This window comes from Ziziphus jujuba, chromosome 1 (genome assembly GCF_031755915.1).
Source record: "Ziziphus jujuba cultivar Dongzao chromosome 1, ASM3175591v1".
Taxonomy (NCBI): Eukaryota; Viridiplantae; Streptophyta; class Magnoliopsida; order Rosales; family Rhamnaceae; genus Ziziphus; species Ziziphus jujuba.
The window spans coordinates 38,899,499-38,922,734 of NC_083379.1; the positions used below are offsets into that span (position 1 = coordinate 38,899,499).

At 31.1% G+C, this 23,236-nt stretch overlaps 2 protein-coding genes and 1 non-coding gene across 3 annotated transcripts; 1 reads left to right on the plus strand and 2 right to left on the minus strand.

Moving 5' to 3' along the window:
- Positions 1 to 2,187: 2,187 nt before the first annotated feature.
- On the minus strand, positions 2,188 to 5,415 carry LOC107432640 (alpha-1,3-arabinosyltransferase XAT2). Its single transcript, XM_016043828.4, has 3 exons — positions 5,075 to 5,415; positions 4,830 to 4,949; positions 2,188 to 3,557 (listed from the first exon to the last, which is right to left on the minus strand). Exons 1-3 carry the CDS (start codon positions 5,184 to 5,186, stop codon positions 2,362 to 2,364), a joined length of 1,428 nt encoding a protein of 475 aa, XP_015899314.2. The 5' UTR covers positions 5,187 to 5,415; the 3' UTR covers positions 2,188 to 2,361.
- A 9,965-nt stretch (positions 5,416 to 15,380) lies between these two features.
- TRNAM-CAU (transfer RNA methionine (anticodon CAU)) lies at positions 15,381 to 15,454 on the plus strand. Its single transcript has one exon. It is a non-coding gene; the product is annotated as a tRNA-Met (tRNA).
- A 4,211-nt stretch (positions 15,455 to 19,665) lies between these two features.
- LOC125418674 (uncharacterized) lies at positions 19,666 to 20,971 on the minus strand. Its single transcript, XM_048462830.2, has one exon. The coding sequence runs from the start codon at positions 20,662 to 20,664 to the stop codon at positions 19,990 to 19,992; it is 675 nt and encodes a 224-aa protein (XP_048318787.1). The 5' UTR covers positions 20,665 to 20,971; the 3' UTR covers positions 19,666 to 19,989.
- Positions 20,972 to 23,236: the final 2,265 nt, after the last annotated feature.

Genomic DNA, 23,236 nt, shown 5'->3' on the forward strand with positions numbered 1-23,236 from the left:
ATGTAATATAAACAAAACCTATCTATGGTTAATAATTAATTATATATTTTATTATTTGTTTTCTTTCTTTGAAAATGTTGACATTTTTAGGAAAATTTTACATTTCAAAAAATTTTTAAATGCGTAACAGAATTTTCAAAAATAGACATTCATATTGACAATATCTAAGGCACATCAATATGGCATTCATTGGTATTAAGATAGAAAAGCAATTTCATTAAAACAATGTCTATTTTACTTATGTGATATATTTATTTTCACAATCTACATCTTCATTAAGATACTCTAACTAATCTTGCTATAGAATGTACATGCAATTACCCAAAAAAAAATGATCTTGTTATTTGTCACCAATGGGATGATTGATGACATGATTATTATTCATTGGTTACTTTTAAAAATTTATCACAGTCTCGTTAAAAGATCTCATACTTCAAAAAACCTTCTCATTTCTGAAATTCGAGCTGCAATAAAGAAAGGTGACAAGTAACATGGCAATAAAACCCTTATCCATATTCTAAAACAAGATTTTGGAGATGGATTGATACAAAAATTCACCATTTTCTCGACACTTGAAATTCTCCATTGGTTCAATCAATATCACCACTTACTGGCAAAGGCTAGCAACTAGATCCCATAGTATTCTTTGAACACGTGATAGACAGTATCAATCTCAACTCCACACATTACCTAATTTATATCCCCTTTTCCTAGCCTGCTATATAAAAATATTTTTTGTTGAGTTAACATCCGCCAAAACTCTCTGTAAGAAAATTTTTAATCCTTCATACATTTGCAGCTTCCACAAACACTCAGGGAAAGGGAAAGAACAAGAGAGGGTGAGAGAAATTGGACGAGGTGGATGGGCCGTTGATTGTTATTGAATAAAGGTATAGAGCTGTAGAACAACTGTCCCATATTTCTTCTATTTGCAATTCGACCCCGTACTATTTATTAATTCGTGTCTCACCTTTTCAATTTTACAAATTTATCAAGTGACCTTGTATCGGTGCCTGTCAGGTTGCGGCCCAGTTTTGTTCGGGCCTAGCATGAATTTCGGGCCCATTATCTTGTGAACTTCTCTGGTACTGTTTAAATCACCACCATTACCAGCAACAATTATCTAAATCCTTTGCTTTAATTTTTAATTATTTTATTTAATTTACTTTTTCTAGAAATCTATGAAGAACCGCTAAAGAAAACTTGTCACTGCCAATGTCCTTTTCGAGGACTGGTCCTTTTGCTCAAGTTGAATTTTCAAATTTTTTGCTTTAATTTTTAATTATTTTATTTAATTTACTTTTTCTAGAAATCTATGAAGAACCGCTAACCAAAGAAAACTTGTCATTGCCAATGTCCTTTTCGAGGACTGGTGACACTTAAAAATTGCAATCGGAATATCAATTTTTTTTTTTTTTTTTTTGTTTGGTAGTTGAATCAATGTACTTGTCCAATATATTTTGTGTATAGCATAAAGGAAATATCACTTTTAACCTCATGTCAATATATATATATATATATTAAGGTTATATATGATGGTTCCTAAATAATCCACTAAAAGTTTGCAATTTATGTTTATTAATCTATCTATAGGCCCAGAAAACTTTAATTAATCATGAGTCACTGGAATATATGATAACCAATAAATTTTTTAATATTAATCTAAGTTTAATATGTGTAAATATATATTTCTTAAAATATATATATATATATATATAGCTTTTATAGAGGTAGCTTAATAACAATATCCATACTCTTCGATATCGAAGGTCATAATACTTCATATGTGAGGTCCCAATGCAAACAACCATATATATAATAAAGTCAATAGAGATGATATAAAAAATAAAAATTTGAGATATTACCAATAAAATATTCCAGATTCGAGTACTTGTAAGTGGTCCAGATTAGATGCACAGCGCATGGAATAAGACCTCAATTTGTCTTTTTGCAACTACCATTTATTTAATTCTCGATGTTCAGACAAAGAGTTGGAAGTTAAATCCTTCATCCCAATATTATAAATAAATAAATCACTTCCACTAATATTTTTACATACGAAATTAATTATGTAAATGACTATTATTTTCTCAAACAAAAAAATTCCAGTTTTTGTATTTGCACCCTCTATATATATATATATATATATATATAAGTTGAACTGGACTAATCAAGTTTGGTAAGGAATAACAATCAAAACAAATAAGCAGTTTTATTTCTTCCTCAACAAATAAAAATACAAAAGAAGTTACCCCAGAAAAAGCAAAAAAAATAGAAGACCAGGGTAAAGAGGAATAATTAATTAATTAATTAATTAATTTACTCTGTCTAATTTACATTTTGATTTATTTTGTTTTCCCCTCAATTTGAAGGAGAAAGAGAAGGAGCTGAGCGTCCAATAAGATTCAAAGCGTGAACCAGAGTCTTTCTAAACCTCACTAAATTAACCTTCACACTTTGCTGATCAAGGTAAACAGTCCTAGCAGTCACATACCCCATGGACCACACAGATCCAGGATCAGACTTCGTAATATAAGGATGATCTCGACCGTACATACTCAAAAGCGAGCTCTCTTCCGGTTCGATCTTATATTCCAAATACTGAACCCCCATTTTGATTCCGGGTTCGCCATAGTAATTGGTGGAAGCCCAATCCAAGCCCAACGGCACCACCTGAATCATTACAGCCCCATCGGGCAAGAATATCTCGTTGGTAAGCCCAGCTCCATGGACTCCAACCATAACACTGCAAGAGTTCACCAACTCGGAGAACTCAGCCAAATTCCTAGTCACAGCAGGCGTCGCCACCACAACTTCAAATCCTAATTTCTTCATCAATTTTACCAATTTCTTTTCGTTGAGGAATCTCCTAGTTCCTTTTCGAGACAGAAGGAGCAGCCTTGGCTTGGTTGTCAATGGCATTTGTGCCACGTGGTCTATTTTCATGTCGTAAGCTTCTCGGAGAAACTTCCTGAAGTCGGACATGGAATACCCTCCGGGAACTTCCGAGGAATTGATGCCGATATTGTCGAGGTATTTGAGACCGACGATGGCTCCCGGAAAGCAGTGGACGCCGCCGCTCTTCGCCATGTCGATGAGCGGGTAGCGAGACAGGTGGTCCAGATATTTCTTGTGTTTTTGGATCCATGAGGGTTTGTAGTCGGAAATGACGAGCTGAATTTCGTTGCCGAATTGGTGGCACGTGGTGAAAAGCGGGATGATGACCTCGTTGATCTCGTGGAATCCGCTTCCGGTGTAGCCGCCGGAGGAGAAGACGACGGCCGGGACGTCGTGGTTGAAATTGCATGCAGGAAGATTGGTGGTTGAGTGGTTTTTTCCGTGAATTATATGAACCGGCGTGACGGCGTTCATGGCAGTCGCTTCTCCTTTTCTTGCATAGGGTTTGACGGCGTACTTGGTTTGGGGCTCATCGGAGGGGACATAGATTGTTAATGAATCTTTTTCAATTACGACTTGCTTATTTATGACACATCCATCCGAATGAATGTCAGATTGGCACAGAAATCTTTTGTTATCAAACTGAGTTGGATCTTCTCCTATTTATTAAAAAACCAAAAAAAAAAAAAAATTAATGTCATGTTACATATAATTTATTACATTGATTAATTTAAGAACACATACAAAATAATATTTTGTATCAGATCTGATTTTTTTGGGACTTTTTCTCTAGATTGTGATGTAAAGCATGTTTTGGAGAAGAGGGAATATTTTTTTTTTTTTTTTAAAAAGTTGACCAAGGCATAACTTTTTTTAGCTAACAAATTTACTATGGGAAAACCAAGCTTAAGTTTGACATTACAATTTTCTAAAAAGATATGCGGAATTTTATATACTTTGATCAATTCCATTAACCGACCTAATTGAATTCAAAAGGTACAAGATAAAAAAAGGAAAACTATCAATATCTAAATATTAATTATGACGTGATAAAAAAAAATTTAATTATGACAAACTATATTATGTTTAAGCCCATAGAAACTATATTATGTTTAAAATTTAAAACTAAATCAAATTATGTGAAAGTAAGTTTTGATAGATATATAAAATCAAGAAATGTCAACTAAAAGTAACGAATTGATGAAAGAAAATAGAGAATCAAAAATCAAAAATCTATTATATATATAAAATTAATCAAAAATCAATATATGTTTGGAAATGATAAATAATTAGAGAATCAAAATTCTCTATCAATAAGAATCCCGATCCACCGTTAATGGATGGATTATTACCTACATTTCCAAGATAGATGAAATTAGGTGATGTTGATGAAGACAAAAACAAAGATAAGGATTATAATTATATATAGGTCATTTCTATGTACCAAAGTATTTTGAAAAAAAAAAATTTATAAATATTATTTTGAAAATACAGAGTTTCTTAGTACTATAAAGACATAAAATAAAAATATCTCCTTCTCTCTGTTATCATTACTAATGAAAATTCACTATTTTTATTAGCCGGATCATATTTGAGTTTCAAAAAGTCATATTGGAAATATGTAGGTAGAAAAAAGATTTTGCTAAACATTCCCAAGACTTTAAAAAGTGGTGAACTTTTAAAAATAATGGCTGATGTTTTGAAAAACCACAGAAAACTAATAAAAACGTTACCAAGCACATCCTGGAGAATGGAGGGAAGTCAACTTGTAAAAAAACAATATCTATAGTGCTTTTGGTCCATTTTGGCTGGTGGTATGGTCCCTCTTTTCCAAAAATAAGCATATACAGGATATGCATGCAGTTTCTGCTTATTTTTGCATAGAAAAGCAAAAGTAGTTCATCAGAAATGGCTGTCTAAAAGAGTTTAACCTTTATTCAATAATCTTCTCATAAGAATATGCTGAGACTCTTTCATTTCTTCGATAAAATTGCTTATATCAACCTTTTTATTGTGTACGCTACCATTCGTTTCCGACACCTGGTGCTCCCCTTCATTTTCAAGAAAAAAGCTCAAATTAATCAGCAAAAACCAATTTGAAAAAAACAAAATTAAAACTAAAATCATGAACAAAATGGAATTGAAAAAGGTACTATAATAATAATAATATAATTACATGCTTCAAATGGATTGTGGAAGGAAGACAAGGCAGCATAGACAAGACCATAACCAAGCAAGCAAACTATTGAACTTGCTCCAAAAACCAGGCTTTTAGACTCCTTCCCCATCCAGCATCTAATATCTCACTATTTCAGACTTTTCTCTTTATATAACCTGTTTTATAAACACAATAAAACAACCTTGGTGAAGCAGAGACTCGCCCAGAGTTTTCGTGTACTTGAAGAAGCTTTTTTCCCTTTCTATTATAGTTCGTTATCTCGAAGCTTGCAAGCAATATGCTATGAGCGTTTTTTCTTTTTCTTTCTTTCCATTTTTTAAATAATTAAATTATTCGTTTTTTCAATAATTTTAGTGGGGCAACGTTATGAGCTGCCCATTGCTGACTTTTTCTTCGTCTTATTTTTTCTATCGTCTTTTTTTTATTAAACTTCTTGCTAATTAAGTATTCATTTCATTTATTAAAATAGTTCCACATGTGTGTATATATTTTCCTATTTTACATATAGTATTGACTTCACCAAAATGGATCAAGATCGTATTTTCCTGTTTATAACCAATAGAAAAGCTTGCACTTGGCCTACCCATATATAGTTAATTTTTTTTTTCCACATTTATACTATTTCACTAATATTGCTTTCTTTACACACATATTTTTATTGCTTGATTATCTATTTATTATTCTGGAGGAATCTAGCTTCTCCTGCGGTTCTAATATAATATAATAATAATATAGTTAAATAGTTGCTTAGCTTGCTACAAGTTGAAGCTCATGACAACCAAGCCGGACGAACAAATATATAAAAAATAAACGCGAAGTCCGTATTCTTATTTCATGTAATAGCTAGGCTAATATCCAAATATTTGAGAACAAAATAACAATATATATATATATATATTTTTTTTTTTTTCTTTTTTTCTTTGAAAAAAAAAATGTTCCTACTTTGATTGGACTAAAACCCTTTGAGATCCGGTATGACCGGACGTGTTGTTGGTAGGCTATATTACAAAATTGGTCAATTAATGTGCATATATAAACGATGGATTCTATACCTCTGAAGTCTATTTCCTGGGTCTAAAACCACATCCCATATGATCATGAGCTTGTGAATAGCATATATTGGAACATGTCAATTAAGGACTCAAGTTAGACTTTCAACGTTTTTTAGGTAAAAAAAAGTACCAAAATAACCTATCTAAGATTTTTTTTTCTTTTTCTTCTTTCTATGAAGCATCCTTGAGAATTAATGGATCTGATTCGGGTTTTTAGTTCGTAAGTTTATCGCCTATATACATAATTAAAGTTATATGGACGTTTATAAACGTACGTGGGACAGCTGGTTGCCACAAGACTTTTCTATACTTCTAATTATTTAATTAATTTATTGTCAAAATTACTCGAAATTTATCATATTGAATTTATTAAATTTATAGTCTTAATAATTTTTTTTTTTTCATGACATATATTTTAGATCAAAGGCTAAGCATGTGACAAACTTGTGTACATATTTAAGTGAATAACCCTTGGATATTGAATCAAGGGATAGCACATGTGCTCGGCTTTTGACGTTTTGAATTCAATACAAGTAAGTATTAAATTCATTGTTTAGACTTTAGCATGGAAGAGGGAGGGAGAGGTGGGTTTGGGATGAATCAATTGGAACATGTTAATTTCCATGTCCTTAATTAGCTCTACAATTCGACCCTATACCCCCAAACACTTCCTACTATTTTTAAATTAAGTAATTAATTAGCCTCCAGGTAATAGGCTCCGTTGTTCATGGGTACATGAACCCCGATGGTAAACCCATTTTAAGTTGATTAATTATGAAGGATTTTGAACTCTCATCAAAAACAGGTTTCACAAGGAGATAAATAAGTCGCTTTCTGCAACACAAACCACACGTAAGAAGCATCGTGAATTATTGTTAAAATGACTTTATACATTAATGCTTATCTTGAGAAACTTCCAAAATAGGAAGTAATTATTAATTAATCTATTAGTGCTCCTAATTAACTTTTTCTGTTATTTCTTTTTTTTTTTTCCTTTTATATTCACTAGTACTTTTTTCTTTTTTTCTTTTTTTTTTTTATCATTGATATCCACTAGTACTGCTAACTCAATTCGTCTTGTATTTATTTGAAGACTATATTTAAGTTGACTGGATAATATATGTATGTAGTCCTAATATGTTATATGCATGTATTTTGGTAAATTCAATTTGCGGAACAAGAAAAATTGTTCGTCTATTCTATCTAATCTATTAAGATTTAAGAAAATATTAATATATAGATTTATTTTAAACAGTTTAAGCTTTTAACAATAGTGATAATGCAATATTTCATTGCTTGACAAGTCCCTATCAATCAATTTAAGACGCGATATGTAAGAGGACCACTTTAAGCTTGTGAACAAGAAAAAAGAATATCATTAATGATGTAGAACTCTTTCCCAATAGCTTACCTAGGCTTTTGGGATATGGTAATTCAACACATAGGTTCACAAAAATTAAGCTGAATCAGTCCGATTAATTTTCGTATGCATTTGGACCTTTGATTTATATATATATATATATATATATATATAGTATATAAGTTCCAAAAACTTGCTGAGTTTGGTTTCCTTGATTTTAAGTTTCAACTCCCAAATCATCATATGTCATGTCAATTTGTCTCTAGAAGAGTAATCAATTTTGTCTAAGTTAGAGGCTAAGAGTTACAATCAACAATATAAATTAAATGCCGAAATAAATTAATCGAATAATGCAAGCAGAGATTCTAGAACAATATATAAGAAAAAGCTGAAAGTCTTTTTTAATACATTAATTAAGATGATGATGTGTTTCGGATCTTGGAATTAAGCCAAACTATGATATAATATTGTGGAATTTTATGATGAAATGAAGGTTAAGCCCTTTTCTATACGTGTCAAGTGGCATTATTAATAAGATAAGATTATATAAAAGGAGGTAGAAAATAAACAATATGAAAATGACAAATATGAAAAAGATGTTTTCGCTAGCAGCCCCTCCATGGAGCACCACAGATACAACAGGACACATAAGTGGAATTTTAAATTTGACAAATGGAAAAGAATGCATATATATCCGATTCTCCTTGCTCACCACCACATAAATAAATAAGTAAAAAATCAATTGAAAAAAATAATAAAAGAAAAGGTGAAAAGGGGGTTCAACTTTATAGCAAAGAAAGGAAAAAATAAAAAATAAAAAAAAGTTCAGAAAAGATCGACGATATAAAATTGGAAAACTGGTATATGTACGATGCATGCAAAGACATTAACTTTAGGAAATTTACACAGATCGACCAAATCGAGGACCACGGCATGACCAAAAGATATCGTGCACCTCACGTAATTCCATATTTGTTACAATCAAACTTTTTGAGGGCTTTTTTCATACTTAATTCTCTATAACTCTTCTTGTACGCCGTCAACTGTTAAAACTCTGTAACTCTTCTTGTACGTCGTCAACTGTATTTGCCTTTAATATAATTAATATTCTTCAGGAAACCACTTACCAATCTTTTTCAATATTGAAATTAATATTCTTAAATTGATTCCATTGGAGCGTCCAATACAAGAATGGTCCAACGAAATACCAAGCGAAAAGAAAAAAGAAAAAAGAAAAAAAAAAAAATATATATATATATATATATATATGTAATCTCTCAGTTATAGGAGATGAAAAAAATATATATAATATCATGCCAAAAGGTTGGTTGTGATATATATGTATGTGTTTAGCCGCAATTCTACTATCAAATTACATGTAATCTTAGTAATTCACCCATGAATTACCATTTAATTACACATCTAATTCATGGGCGAATTAGCATCCTGATTACGTGTAATGACAGAAAACATCCACAACAATTTGAGCAATGTCGCGGATAGTAGCAAAATTTTATTTAGCCCCCCATATTTAAAACATGTAAATGAAAGGACCACTTTTTGATGTCATTTTATCCCAAGTCGTTCTCAGTATGTATAGCCAGCTCTGAACCTGTATATCTTTATGTCAGCAATGTGGAATAGAAGACATCCACAAGGATTCCCACACCAAAATATACCAACGGCAATTGTCGGCAGGTCTGGAATTTTATCTCAAGCTGATTTGTTTACAAAAGCCAAAGTTTTTAGGTCCAATAAAATTAAATATTTTCTATATATATATATAAATATATATATATTTATGACAGGATCCGTCCTGGAAACCCTCTCAGGACTTCCCGGGTGATCCCGTCTAGTGAAATTCCACTGGATAATCCCTAAAAAATATTCAATAGAACCTCACCTTAAAAACGTAGATAATCAAACAACAGCATTAACATTAATACCTCAATATATATATATATATATATATATATATATAAATAAGTCCACAACGAGCCTATGGTACTACAGGCCATAACTACATACATGAGTACCATGGTTTCTATTGAGTCCCATATTTAAAATCAGAGCATTCTAAGAATGTCAACAAAGTCTATGAGTACCAATAAATAATAAATAAGTCCAGAAGATGACAATAGGTGAAGAAAAGATAAATACGGCTGCTGTAGTGGAAGGAAACACGCGATAAGCTATGCGCAAGGTAGATTGCTACTAGCTGCCTGGGCCTAGGGGAACGAATTTAAAACAATAAAACGTGAGATAAAGAAATCTCAGTGAATGACATAGTATAATAGAAAAATAATGATTTATCTCTGAAAAATCTTTCTTTCAAAACCTCTCATTCCACTCGTTGAAAAGTTCCCCGTTTAAAAATCATTTCACAAAATCCAAACTTGTACCCCAATTAATATCATAAAAATCGATGCTCAAAAGTATGAATGAATGATCATTATAATATTATGAAATGTCTTAAATCCAGATATAAACATTTGAGCATAAACTATAATAAATACAGTTCCACCAAATAAATATAAAAATGCAGAAATCACCAGTAAATCAACAATATATACAAATATATATAATGTACCATACGATGTATCAATATACAAACCGTGGGGTACACCCACCTCACGACCCTTAATATATGAACGGTGTCGTGGAAAAATAAATAACCGTCAGGACGTACCCAACCTCACAGTGCATGGCAATAATAAATCGTTGGATGATACCAACCTCACGGCACCGTGGCAATAATAACAAACCGTCGGATAAACCCAACCTCACAGTCCGTGGTAATAATAGATAATCGTTGGATAAAACCAACCTCACGGCACCGTGGTAAACCCAGTGTGCGGTAATATAATATAATATAATACTGATCCAAGATATTGGCATTACATGATACATCAATTTAAAAATAACCAATACAGTATACATGAAACAATCTTATAAGATTATATATATACTTTTCCAAGCGATACTGTATCATAAACCATAATTTAACATTTAAACTTCCACCGCTTAATTAAATACTTTAAAATCTCAAAACATCATTTCATATGAAAACCAGAAATACTACAGTAAAATATATTCACCATAAACCAATTTTAAGTACATAAAATTATAAAATATTTGATCGTGCTTAAAATTATATGATTTTCAATCTGGTTTCTCAAACCAAATAGTTTCCAAAATGATTTAAAATCTCAATTTAATTATCAAAATATTTAAATACCACAAGTCTATTTATGGACCCATTAAAATTGAAAATCACTTAAAATATTATCAAAAGTCATATAAAATGATAACACATATATGTGAAAACAAATATTTATATATGCATAAAACAACATTTCAATCAAATGATATATACGTAAAATATTTAGACCCCATATATACTATACTATATACCCAAATCATTTCAAAATGATATAACCACTCACAGTACTGTAGATGCTTATGCCTGCTCCTCTACAGGATTGCCTCCAGGCTCAACTCGAATGCCTGTAATATAATAAAATATTCCTCAAGCCCCAAAAAACTTAACCAGAGACACTTGTATAACCCAAATATCTCAAAATGATTTATAGTACTACAAAATTGCATAAATTGGACACCGGATAGTCCAATTATACCGCATGTCCTTAGGATCCGGTACCCAAAATTGGGGATTTTTATCCGAAGCCTAATATTTCAAAATCGAATCACCTAATGGGTCCTAATAATATCCAATTTCACTAATTCAACTTCAATTTTAACTAATTTGACTAATTTTGTCCAAACACAGTCCCCAACTTATCCGAAAATTAACTAATTGATCCAAAAATGGAAAAATTATCAAACGACCTCCAAAATTCACAAAATTTATATTGATGGAAAGCCCAAGAGACAAGAAACTCATCAGTATGCTCACCTTGGTCCAAAGTTTCCTCCGGTGGCCGGAAAACACTGTTGAAGCGTAGGCCGAACTTCTCGTTGTCGGATCTTTCAAACGGTGAAGAATCTGGACAAAATAACCACGAAAATGAGCTCATAGGGGTCGAAAATAGTGCAAAAGGTGTATGGGTTGGCCTGAAATGGCCAAAAAATGAGAAAATCTGGCGACCTACCTAGCCGGCCACCGCAGACTTCGCCGGCCCTATCTGGGCGTGTCTGGCCGCTTATCGCCGTGAAATTTCACGGCTGAACTCGCCTTCAGGTGACCTTCTTAGGTGGCTAGTACGTGTAAGTGGTAGTTGGCCGGAAATGGGTAAAACGGCGATGATCCGGTTTGACGGTAAACGGGTCGAAACGACCCAGTTTGGACCCACGGGTCTGAGGAAAGAATATTTCGGGTTTTGGGGAAAAAAAAAAAAAAAGGGTATTTGGGCTTTGTTTCCTGTTTGACACGCTTACCTAGGCTTATATAAAGCCTTGGATCACTAACAGACAAAAACTGGGGACTCGTTTGGACACTAATTTAAAACTTATGCTTAAAACTTCTCAAAACCATAACTTTTTTATCCGTAACTCAGAATTTGACATGCCACTAGTCTGTGAACTCATATTGACGAAATCTACATAATGGTACCTCAGTCAAACAAAAAATATTGGCTATTTGAAAAAGTCAACTTGAATCCATATATTATTCACTTGGTCAAACTTGGTCAAATTTAATTAATTTGGTCAAACTTTTTTAATCATATATATTTTTTTATACGAAGTGTTACATTTATATATATGTTTTAATATAATAAATGATTTATGAAGAGGATTATAAGTAACAGTTATATATAACTATTAGATCACAAAAATTATACAAATTTAATAATTATGAATGCTACTTTTTATAGTTTCTCTATAAATTCTTTAGCATATCATTTTTGTATATATATATATATATATATATATATATATAAATTATTGAAAACAGGTTGCGTTGACATACGAAATATTAAGAGTATGACCTTACTTGGTAATTTAAAACTAAAAATCTAACTTCTATATATACATATATAATTAATAAATAAAAATGTTATGTTTCATTATATTTCCAAAGCCAATAGAAATTATTTGGGTTGATTGCATCTCAGTACCTTCAAATTTCAAAATTTTATAATTCAAACTTTTAACTTTTCAATTTAGATGTCCTTAACTTTCAATTTGTTGTAATTTGGACCATTTGAGTTTTGAATAGTAGGGCTTAATATTTGGCTTTGTGCAACTAATATTAAAATGTATCAAACTTCAAAGTAGAAGATATTAAGATGCAAAAAATTAAAACTAGCTCTAAAATTCTACATTCTAAGTATTTTTTTTTTAGTTTGAAATTGATACATTTTGATACTTAGGGATAGTAACAGGGCAAGACACAATCCCCATCCCGTCTCTCCACTTAGTTTGAAGAAGGAGAGGGCAAGGATTTCCCATTGAAAAATGGGAACAGAGTGGGTTTCACTATTTATATATAAAAAAATTTTAAATCTAATTTTTCAAATATATTTTTCATTGATTTCACATAAAAAATATATTTATACAAATATATTATATAAATGTAATGTTTATAAATCATAAGATGATTAATATCATAAAAAAAATACACATATATATATATATATATATTTGAATAAAAAATTAAATATTTAAATAAATAAATAAATATATATATATATATATATATATATATACAAGGCGAGTATGGGGCGGGGAGTACAATCCTTGTTCTTGACCTTTCTTGCCACGGTCCCCGTTTACTAAAGGAATCCTCACCCCATCAGGGGCAAGTTCCCAAGAGGATTAGATTATGCTGGTTGTTTTACCATCCTTATCGATACCGGTCAGATAATTTGTACCAACTTTTTAAAAAACTAATAATAAAGAGTACTAAAACGTAGAATTCAAAAATATTTTTAATATTTTGCACTTAAACATTTTGAACTTTATTATATTTAAGTTTAAAAATTAATATAATTTAATGTTAATCATGTGAGAAGGAACCTGTAGTCAAAAGTTAAACAAGATTTAAATTGTAATAAAATTGAAAAATTAGATGCATAAATTGCAAAGTCAAAAATTCAAAAATTTAGATTCCAAAATTCTAAAAGTCGAAGTTATTATAATACGATTAAAGCAAATCTTTTACATTATATTCATTTACCTATTGTGAAGTCCCATATCGATTGGTAAGAAAAACGAATCATGTCTTATAATGCTGTGGATACCTTTTCCTTATGGACGTGTTTTAAATCAGTGAGAACTGGATTGTAAGAGGATTTCCAGTGCCAAAGCAGACAATATTCACATGTGGGTGGACTGGGCTGTTACAGTTGGTATCAGAGTCAATATCCAGATCGGTATGCCAGCAAGGATGTTACAGCTGGTATCAGAGCCAATAACCTATCGATATGCCAGGGAGGATGCTAGGCCTCAAGGAGAAGCATGCCTTATAAGGCTGTAGATATTTTTTCCTTGTGAACATGTTTTAAACCCGTGAAATATTTTTCTCTTGTGAACACGTTTTAAATCCGTGAGGACTGGGTTGTAAGAGGATTCCTTAGTGCCAAAGCAGACAATATTTATATGCGGATGCACTGAGCTGTTACAGCTATGTCTGTCATGAGAGTGACTTTTAAAATAATTATTTACTAATACTATAATATGGTATTCAATATCCTTATGAAAAATTAATCACCGCGGAGCATTTCCGCGGTCGAATCCATTTTGAGTTTGATAAATGTATTGCTTGTGAAGTATGTGTTCGTGTGTGTCCTATAGATCTACCCGTCGTCGATTGGAAATTGGAAACTGATATTCGCAAGAAACGGTTGCTTAATTACAGTATTGATTTCGGAATCTGTATATTTTGTGGTAACTGCGTTGAGTATTGTCCAACAAATTGTTAATCGATCGAACACTACTTGAAAATGAAAATGGCTCTTCTGCTCAGAAATGAAATGTTCCAAATGTTCCTGTAAATTCTTGCTCCCATTGGACCATTTGTATCTATATGCATTAGGATCCCGATTCATGGATCTCTCTGTTCGAGAAATAAAAATAAGAGGATCGAACCATTTCTTCTGACTCTTTTTCAAATTTGATAAATGTTGGTTGATCGTATATTTCGGCTTGGACAGGACATTTAGTTCATGTCGCTATTCCGGGAGCCAGGGGGGAATACGTTCGCTGGAATAATTTCTTAGATGTATTGCCGCACCCCCAAGGATTAGGCCCACTTTTTACAGGTCAGTGGAATCTTTATGCTCAAAACCCCGATTCAAGTAGTCATTTATTTGGTACCTCCCAAGGGGCCGGAACTGCCATTCTAACCCTTCTCGGAAGATTCCATCCACAAACGCAAAGTTTATGGCTGACTGATATTGCTCATCATCATTTAGCTATTGCATTTATTTTTCTTATTGCTGGTCATATGTATAGAACTAATTTCGGGATTGGGCACAGTATAAAAAATCTTTTAGAAGCACATATTCCTCCGGGGGGGGCGATTGGGGCGTGGACATAAGGGTCTTTATGACACAATAAATAATTCGATTCATTTTCAATTAGGCCTTGCTCAGGTGTGGATACCATATCAATTTTTTTATTTTTTATATGGATCTATTTGGTTCGTTTGATTCGTGCTCGAGCCGGATGATGAAAAATTATCATGTCCGGTTCTTTTGGGGGATGGATCTAGAATAATTCACCTATCCTAATAACAAAAAAACCTGACTTGAACGATCCTGTATTAAGAGCTAAGTTGGCTAAGGGGATGGGGCATAATTATTATTCGAAAATCCAGGATTTGAATTGATGTCCTTTCATTGAGTCCTCCTAAATTGCATTGATTTATCCTAAAGATTTCATTTGAATTGGAATTTGGTTATTCACCATGTACGAGGATCCCCGCTAAGCATCCATGGCTGAATGGTTAAAGCGCCCAACTCATAATTGGCGAATTCGTAGGTTCAATTCCTACTGGATGCACGCCAATGGGACCCTCCAATAAAATAAGTCTATTGGAATTGGCTCTGTATCAATGGAATCTCATCATCCATACATAACGAATTGGTGTGGTATATTCATATCATAACATATGAACAGTAAGAACTAGCATTCTTAGGATCCCAATTCCAATATGATCCCCATGCTTCATTAGCCCACACCGCTCCTGAAAGGGTTACAGCTGGTATCAGAGCCAATAACCTATCGATATGCCAGCGAAGATGCTAGGCCTCAAGGAGAAGCATGCCTTATAAGGCTGTAGATATTTTTTCCTTGTGAACATGTTTTAAACCCGTGAAATATTTTTCTCTTGTGAACACGTTTTAAATCCGTGAGGACTGGGTTGTAAGAGGATTCTTTAGTGCCAAAGCAGACAATATTTACATGCGGATGCACTGAGCTGTTACAGCTATGTCTGTCATGAGAGTGACTTTTAAAATAATTATTTACTAATACTATAATATGGTTAGACACGTAACAATAAAATAAAAACATATAACAAGAAAAGGAGAATAATATATATGGAGAGAAAGTATGGTTCGCATTAGATTGACATGATGCTTTTATGATCAATTTTTTTTTTTTTATGCCTTTGGATTGCTTTAAGATAGATTAATTTAAAAATAAATAAATAATCTAGTATGGATTTAATGATATATTAAAAATCTATTTAAGAACAATAAATTTTGTACCTGTAAACTATAAATAATTTTTAAAATTTCAGCAATTCAATAATTGATGAAGAAAGTTATAATAATAGTTAACTTTATATGAGTATAGAGAATATACATATATATATATAGAGAGAGAGAGAGAGAAAGAGAGAGAGACAGAAAGAGAGAGAGAGATTTAAAATTATTATATATTTGAAAACATTTTTTTTTTTTAAATTGTTTTCTCTTGTTCCTTTTTTTGTCCTTTTCTTCTCATATAATCTAAGTTCAATGGATACATAGCGTTCAATCTTACTACGTATCAAATGCACTTTATTCGGATACCAAATGGTACCAACAAGGAAGCATCGTCGTCAAAAACGGGTAATGAACTTAAGGCCAAGGTTACAACAAAAAGATGAACCCTAAATAAAGGGAGAAAAAAAAAATACCATTCGAATTTAATGACCACTAAATTAATCAAGATTATCTTATTGATATTTTAGAATTTAGATTCTATAACCAGTAACTGCATGTAAAGAAGGACAAAAATGAAAGCCCTGTTTATAGCCACATTCGAAGAAAGGAGGATCTTAGTTATCTGGCTTCCTGCCCTATACCTATGGAGCCCTCCACCGAACCATGTGGTATATATGGTGCTAGGGTATAATATCGGCTACTATATTAATTACTAGCAAATCAGAGCACCTTTATTTTGTATCCTTGTTTTCGTTGGTGCTTTATTTTTATATATGATTAATTGCGACTTATTACCTTCTAATTTAGTGAAATTTTGTTTTTTATTTATCATTTACCATAATTTCATTTCAATATTTTGAATTTAAATTTTTTAAATTGTAAATGTTTTACCAACTGAGTTAAACAATGAAATTGTACTTTGGATCCTCAAATTTAAAACATAGCAATTTAGGCACTTCAAGTTTCATTTTTTTTACATTTTGATCTAATTAGAGTTTTTTTTTACTATGAGGGATTAATGTGGCATTTATTAATGTTTCATTCTTTTATTTTTATTTTTGTAAATTATATATAGTTTGCTAAGTTTAATTGTTTGTTAGATATATCAATTAACTATAAATGTGAAGGAAGGAAAAAAAATTTAATTGTTGATTATTATCCTCAAGTTTGAAAGTTATGCAAATCAAATTCTGAAATTTAGAATTACTTAAAATGATCTTTGAAGTTTTAAATTTGTTACAAATCAATCCAATTGATTAACAGTTTTAAATCATGCTGACATAATTATTCATTTTTCAGCAAAAAATATGAAAAATTTTGCAAAAAATAAATTTATAATTTTCTTTTTATATTTGTGATTTTTTTGAATTAAATATTTTTGGATCTAAAATTAGACAAAATAAAATTAAAATTAAAATTAAAATTTTTGTCCTATTTAAAAATTTTTATTAGATCAAAAATTAAATAAAATAATTTTACGAGACCAAAAATTAATAATATTTTTTTACACCTAAATCATAAAAAAAAAAAATTAGAACAAAATTATAAAAATAAAAATAAAACTATAATTGGAATTTTTGCTCTAGTAAAAATATTCTTATTAGGTCAAAAATTAAATAAAGTAATTTCAGACTAAAAAGTTATAATAAATTTTTTTCAATCAAACCATAAAAAAATAAAAATAAAAATAAATTTTAATTTATTTTGGTCTAATATAAAAAAATAAAAAATAAATTTAGTATTTTTTATTTTATTGTTTTATTTTTATTTGGTCTAATAATTTATTTCTATTATTTATATATCATATCTTTTTAATTAAAAGTGGTATCCTATTTCTATTTTTTCTATGGTTATTCATTATTTATAGAATCTATAAAATCTAGTGATTCTTTGATGAGTGTAGATAGATTTACCATCGTTTTCTTCTTAGACCAAAATAAAAACCATAAAAATTAAAATTTTATTTTATTTTTGATCTTTTTTTTATTTTGGGCTAATTTTTTTATGGTTTGGTCATAAAAAATTATTATTAAATTTTGGTCCATTAAAATAATTTTATTTAAATTTTGGTCTAATAAAAATATATTTATTAGATCAAAATTCCAATTTTATTTAAAAAAATTTTTTATCTAATTTTAGATTCAAAAATATTTAATTTCTTTGAAGTCCTAGTTTAAATAAAATAAGATTGGATACAATCTTTTAAATAAAAAAATCATAAATATAAAATGTAAAGATAAAAAATTTACTTTTTCAAAAAAAGATTAACTTTTTACTGAAAAATAAATTATGATATAAGCATGATGTCATCTAACAGTAAAATGAATTAGATTGATTTGTAATAAATTTAAAATTTTAAAATTCAATTCAAGCAATTCTAAATTTTAAAATTCAATTTGTATATCTTTAAAATTTGAGGATACCAATTAGCATTTAATCTTAAAAAAGTTAAAAATAACATCATTTTAAATTGTATTTTCTTTTTTATTTTCTTTTTTTTCTGTCTTTACATTTATAATTTATATTACTTACCATCAATTAATTTTAACAAACTATTAAAGTAAACAAACTATATATAATTTAAAAAATTTTAAAAAAATAAAACTAAATACGTTAATAAATGGCTTCTAAAATGTATAATTAATTTAAATCTGAAAGGTCCAAATAAAATATATCTTAAAACTTAAGACTTACCTCGTAACATTTTAAACATAGGAGCACAAAATGCACGCAATTCTCGCAAGCCTAAGTAAAGTGCAGTCAATCCTGTTTATTTGGGCATTGTAATAATGGGACCAGAATGTATCAAGCTTCAGAGACCAAAGTACTAATGTTGCTGCTGCTGGGCATGCCGGTTAGCTTGTTTGAGGTATGTATAGTGAATTTGACAGTGACATATGTTTGTCTTGTTTTGGAGACTGCATGCAATATATATATAACACATGCCACCAAGAAATGTAATAATATTATAATAGAATTTGGAATGCCATGGAATTGAGCCGGCCGGAGGGTTTAAGAAATTTTGGCATCATTATTGAGGTTTCTTTGGGGTTGGTTGGTGAGCATATCTCTTTTTAATTTTTATATTACACTTTTAAATATTGAGGTTTAAAATATTGAGGTTTAAATAATAGCAACACCAATTATGCAAGCTTCTCTTTTGCAGTGTGTAACTATTATTTACATTTTTTTAAAATTCAAATCCAAAAAGATATGGATGGGCTTATATTGGGCTCTTGAAGAGGGTCCAATTTTATTACCAATAAAAAGCAAGGGGGTCCAATTTAAATTTATACGGTTTATTCATCATTTAACAGGATTTAAGCTGAGAATTTAGCATAATTAAATATGTGAAGCTTGAATGGTATGTTTTTAGATCTGATCCTAGATAATTAATAGAAATTGTTCTCTTCTAATCGTCGTAAGTTTTGCATCCTACATCATTATGTATGTATGTATTACGTATATCTTATGCAGTTTGCTTATCTGAACAAAAGAAATACAAAGACATTATTAATTCATGAACTACATTTATAAATTTATGAAATATATGATAGCAAGTAAAAGGAAATCTGTATATATATATATATATATGTCTGTAATTAATTTTTCATTACACGACAATCGTGTCACATAAATTTGCATAAGGTGCATAATTAAAAGCTTTAGACTAAATCTATATCCCTGTTGTAAAACAGGAATATATTAATTATAACCCGTGGTCGATCTCTGTTTATGCTAACTAAAAAACCTGTACAAAATCCAAAAAAAAGTAAAAACCATGAACAGAATTGGATGGATTTCCATCTTACCAATTATCATAATAAAAAACTTTATATTTCTAAAAGGGTAGGTAGAGTTTAATTAATATATAATTAATTAAGCTCAGAAGGCTCTCTGATAGAAGCCATGAATCCTCTTCCACGACTCTTCCCTCTGCATCTTCAACTGTTTGTAGAAGTTCCCAATGAACGTCTCGGCTTTTGCGAAAAGTTCTTGCCCACTGATTTCACCAACTTCTTCCTCCTCCTCTTCCACCTCCACTTCTTCTTGATAGTAATTGTCTCCATTAATATCCATCTCTGCTTCTGCCTCACCTCCTCCTATGAAGAAAAGGCTTGGCGTGGAGGGACACTTTTTCACTCTCTCCGCCGACGATCTAACACTGCCTGTAGTCTTCTCGGACATCGATCTCTCAACAACCTTATTAGCTTTAGTAGTTTCGTCACATTCAGGAACAACCTTTTCTCGATCAACATCACTACTACAAATAGGCTTGGAGTTGGAATTAACAGCACTACCCTTTTTATGATCAGGTACTGAGTGAGTCACCACTGCAGGCTTTTGATGAGCGAGAGAGGTATTCTTTTTGTCGTCGGAATAAGGCTTGGAAAAGAAGGAGAGAAGGCCGGCTTCAGCGCCGAGGGCGATGATGAGGAAATTAATGATGAAGTAGAGATAAGTAGGCCTTAGTGATGAAGATAAAAGAGGTGCAATTACAAGAAGAATAGCTAGGAGAGACAGCATTAGGATTTGAGATTTCTTGAACGGCCTGTTCATGGTTAACTAGCAAGATATAGTAAGCTAGTGTGGAACAGAGATGGAGAATGAGAGAAAGAATGAATATGAGAGAACTGATCAGCTAGTTCGTACTAGTAAAGAGTAAATAGAGACCAGCCAGCACATATATTTATAGATGGAACATATTTGTCGTTTATAGTTTTGCAGTCTAAAGGATTTCCCAAATAAATACTAGTGATGCAAATGCAGGTGCATACCTTTTTGTCAGAAACAGATTTTTTTTTTTTTTTTTTTTCTTGTTGCACATCTCATTTCAAATCTTTTGGACAGACGGGACTGAATACTCAATTCATGTAAATTAATATGGCTAGCTAGTGAATTTAGTTTCTGAAATTCCTATATTATACATTTATAATTTGTGAAAGCAACCATTCAAATATAGGCATTAATGTTGCACATAAAAGATGTCCTAGATCAAACCAAGAATTTTTATCCCAAAAAAAAAAAAAAAAAAAAGTCAAACCAAGAATTTTGAAATGATATGCCATTTAATTTTCCATTTTAAAGAGAATTACTAAATGATATATTTATCGAGAGACATAATAAAGCAAAGAAGGGAGAGGACAAAGAGAACATGCAAAAGGGAATGAGATTTGAATACAATTGGACAAGGCTTGATAAGGTCGGTGAAAGCATTAGCATATTCTCCAACGCCTTTTCACTTTTTCTTCTTCTTTTTGTTTTTTTTTTTAATTTTTATTTTTTTTTTTATTTTTTTTTATAATTTTGAAGGTTTTGGCTTCCTGTCTCAGCTGAGTCAGCTCCCAACGTGAACGCAGGGTTCGGTTAAAGATAAGGAGGATGGGTCCCACTAACGGACCCGAGAAGTGGATCCTACCATACCAAAGAGGGGCCTGAGGCCTTAAAGATTTTGGACCCCTTGAGAATCTCTTGTTTTGTGTCATTTTCCACAAACCACTTGTTCCGGTGCCAATGTGGTCCCTTCATGATTCTCCCACCCGAGGCTCACCTGAAGCAACCCCAATGTAACATAAATTTTTGATTTTGGGATATTTTGGCAGGCCCAAAAGCACAAACCACAGAACGTAAAGGCCCAATCTGTCTTTTTATCCCAAGGGCCTTTTCATTTATTTTATTATTTTTTTCTTTTTTTAACTTTGGTTGGTTTTCGCCCAATGATCTGAAAGGCTTAATAAAAATGGAACATTTCTGAGTTCTATTATCATCAGAATTGAGAATTTTTTCTGATGTATGGATTGCCAAATTACTCCTAAAGAACCATATCTTTTTGGGCTCGCAAAGGGTCTCAATTTTCAATCTTTCTTTATTAATTATTATTTGTTTACTTTCCGGGAGTATTTATAAATAAAGGGTAAAAATGAGATGGATTCAGAAAGGAAATGTTAACATGGTTCTACCTTCCTCCTTTTTTTTTTTTTTTTTTTTTGGGGGGTGGGGGGGCAGTTCTTCAAGTTGCTTCCCCACCATTAGCCCATGAAAAAGAATTCAGCAATCCTTTTTGCCATTTTTTGGTTGATTTTATCGATAATTTATCAAAAGCTTTCTCTACCTTTAATCCTTATCTTAGAAAGTATATAGTATATCACATAAACCTTAATGGTTGATAATATATCTTCAAAAAAAAAAAAAAAAAATGGTATTCAGTGGTATTTAGTGTTGCGGACTATTATATTAGACCAAGAAATTATGGGACCCACATCAAATAGAGACAAAGATCAACCTAAATCACTAAAGTCATATAAACCAAGAATTTCCCATGTGTATCTCCTCCAAAAAGAGTCCTTTTTTTTTTTTTTTTTTTTTGGGGGCCAAGTTTATCTTTATTTGGTATCTTTTTCTTATTGGTCTCTGGGTTAAAGGACTGAGTACTTTTCTTCCATGAAACGTAATGATCTCAGGCTTGCAATCTATACAGCAATCCTAGGAAAAGCCATTCAACAAGCATTGCACCACAAGCCAAATCTTGGCCAAGAAAATTCACAGATATTCCCTTATCCTTTTTTTTTTTTTTTTTTTTTGGTTGTTGTTGTTGTTGTTGTTGGTAAGAAGAAGATATCTAATACAACTAAACAGCTCCCAAAATATTCTTTTTGGGTACAGCTAAGCGCTTAGCTGGTAATATGTACTTTTATGTTTCAGATTTAATATAACCTGCATTTATATTATTCTCATAGCTCTATGTAACTTTTGTCACAAATTCACCATTATTTGTATGAAATACTTTTCTCAACTTTATTTTAACAAAACATTTAGGAAACTAATCTAATAGGTAGACATAGGGTCAAGTTCATCCAGAAATACCAAGGGCATTTTGATCATTGTCTTTTCCCTTTTCATATCCTTAGGCTTGTGAAACCTTAGTATTACTTTATCCTCAAATAATGCACAACAGCATTTGACCCATCCAATAATACACTTTTTTTTTTTTTTTTGGGGGCCAAGGACACTGTATATCGATCCAGCTCTACCCTCCCAAATTTGACAAAGCAACAAAAGATAATTTGTTGCGGCTGCATTCTAACATTTTGGTTTTTTTTTTTTTTTTTTTTTTTTTTTTTTAAATAAATTG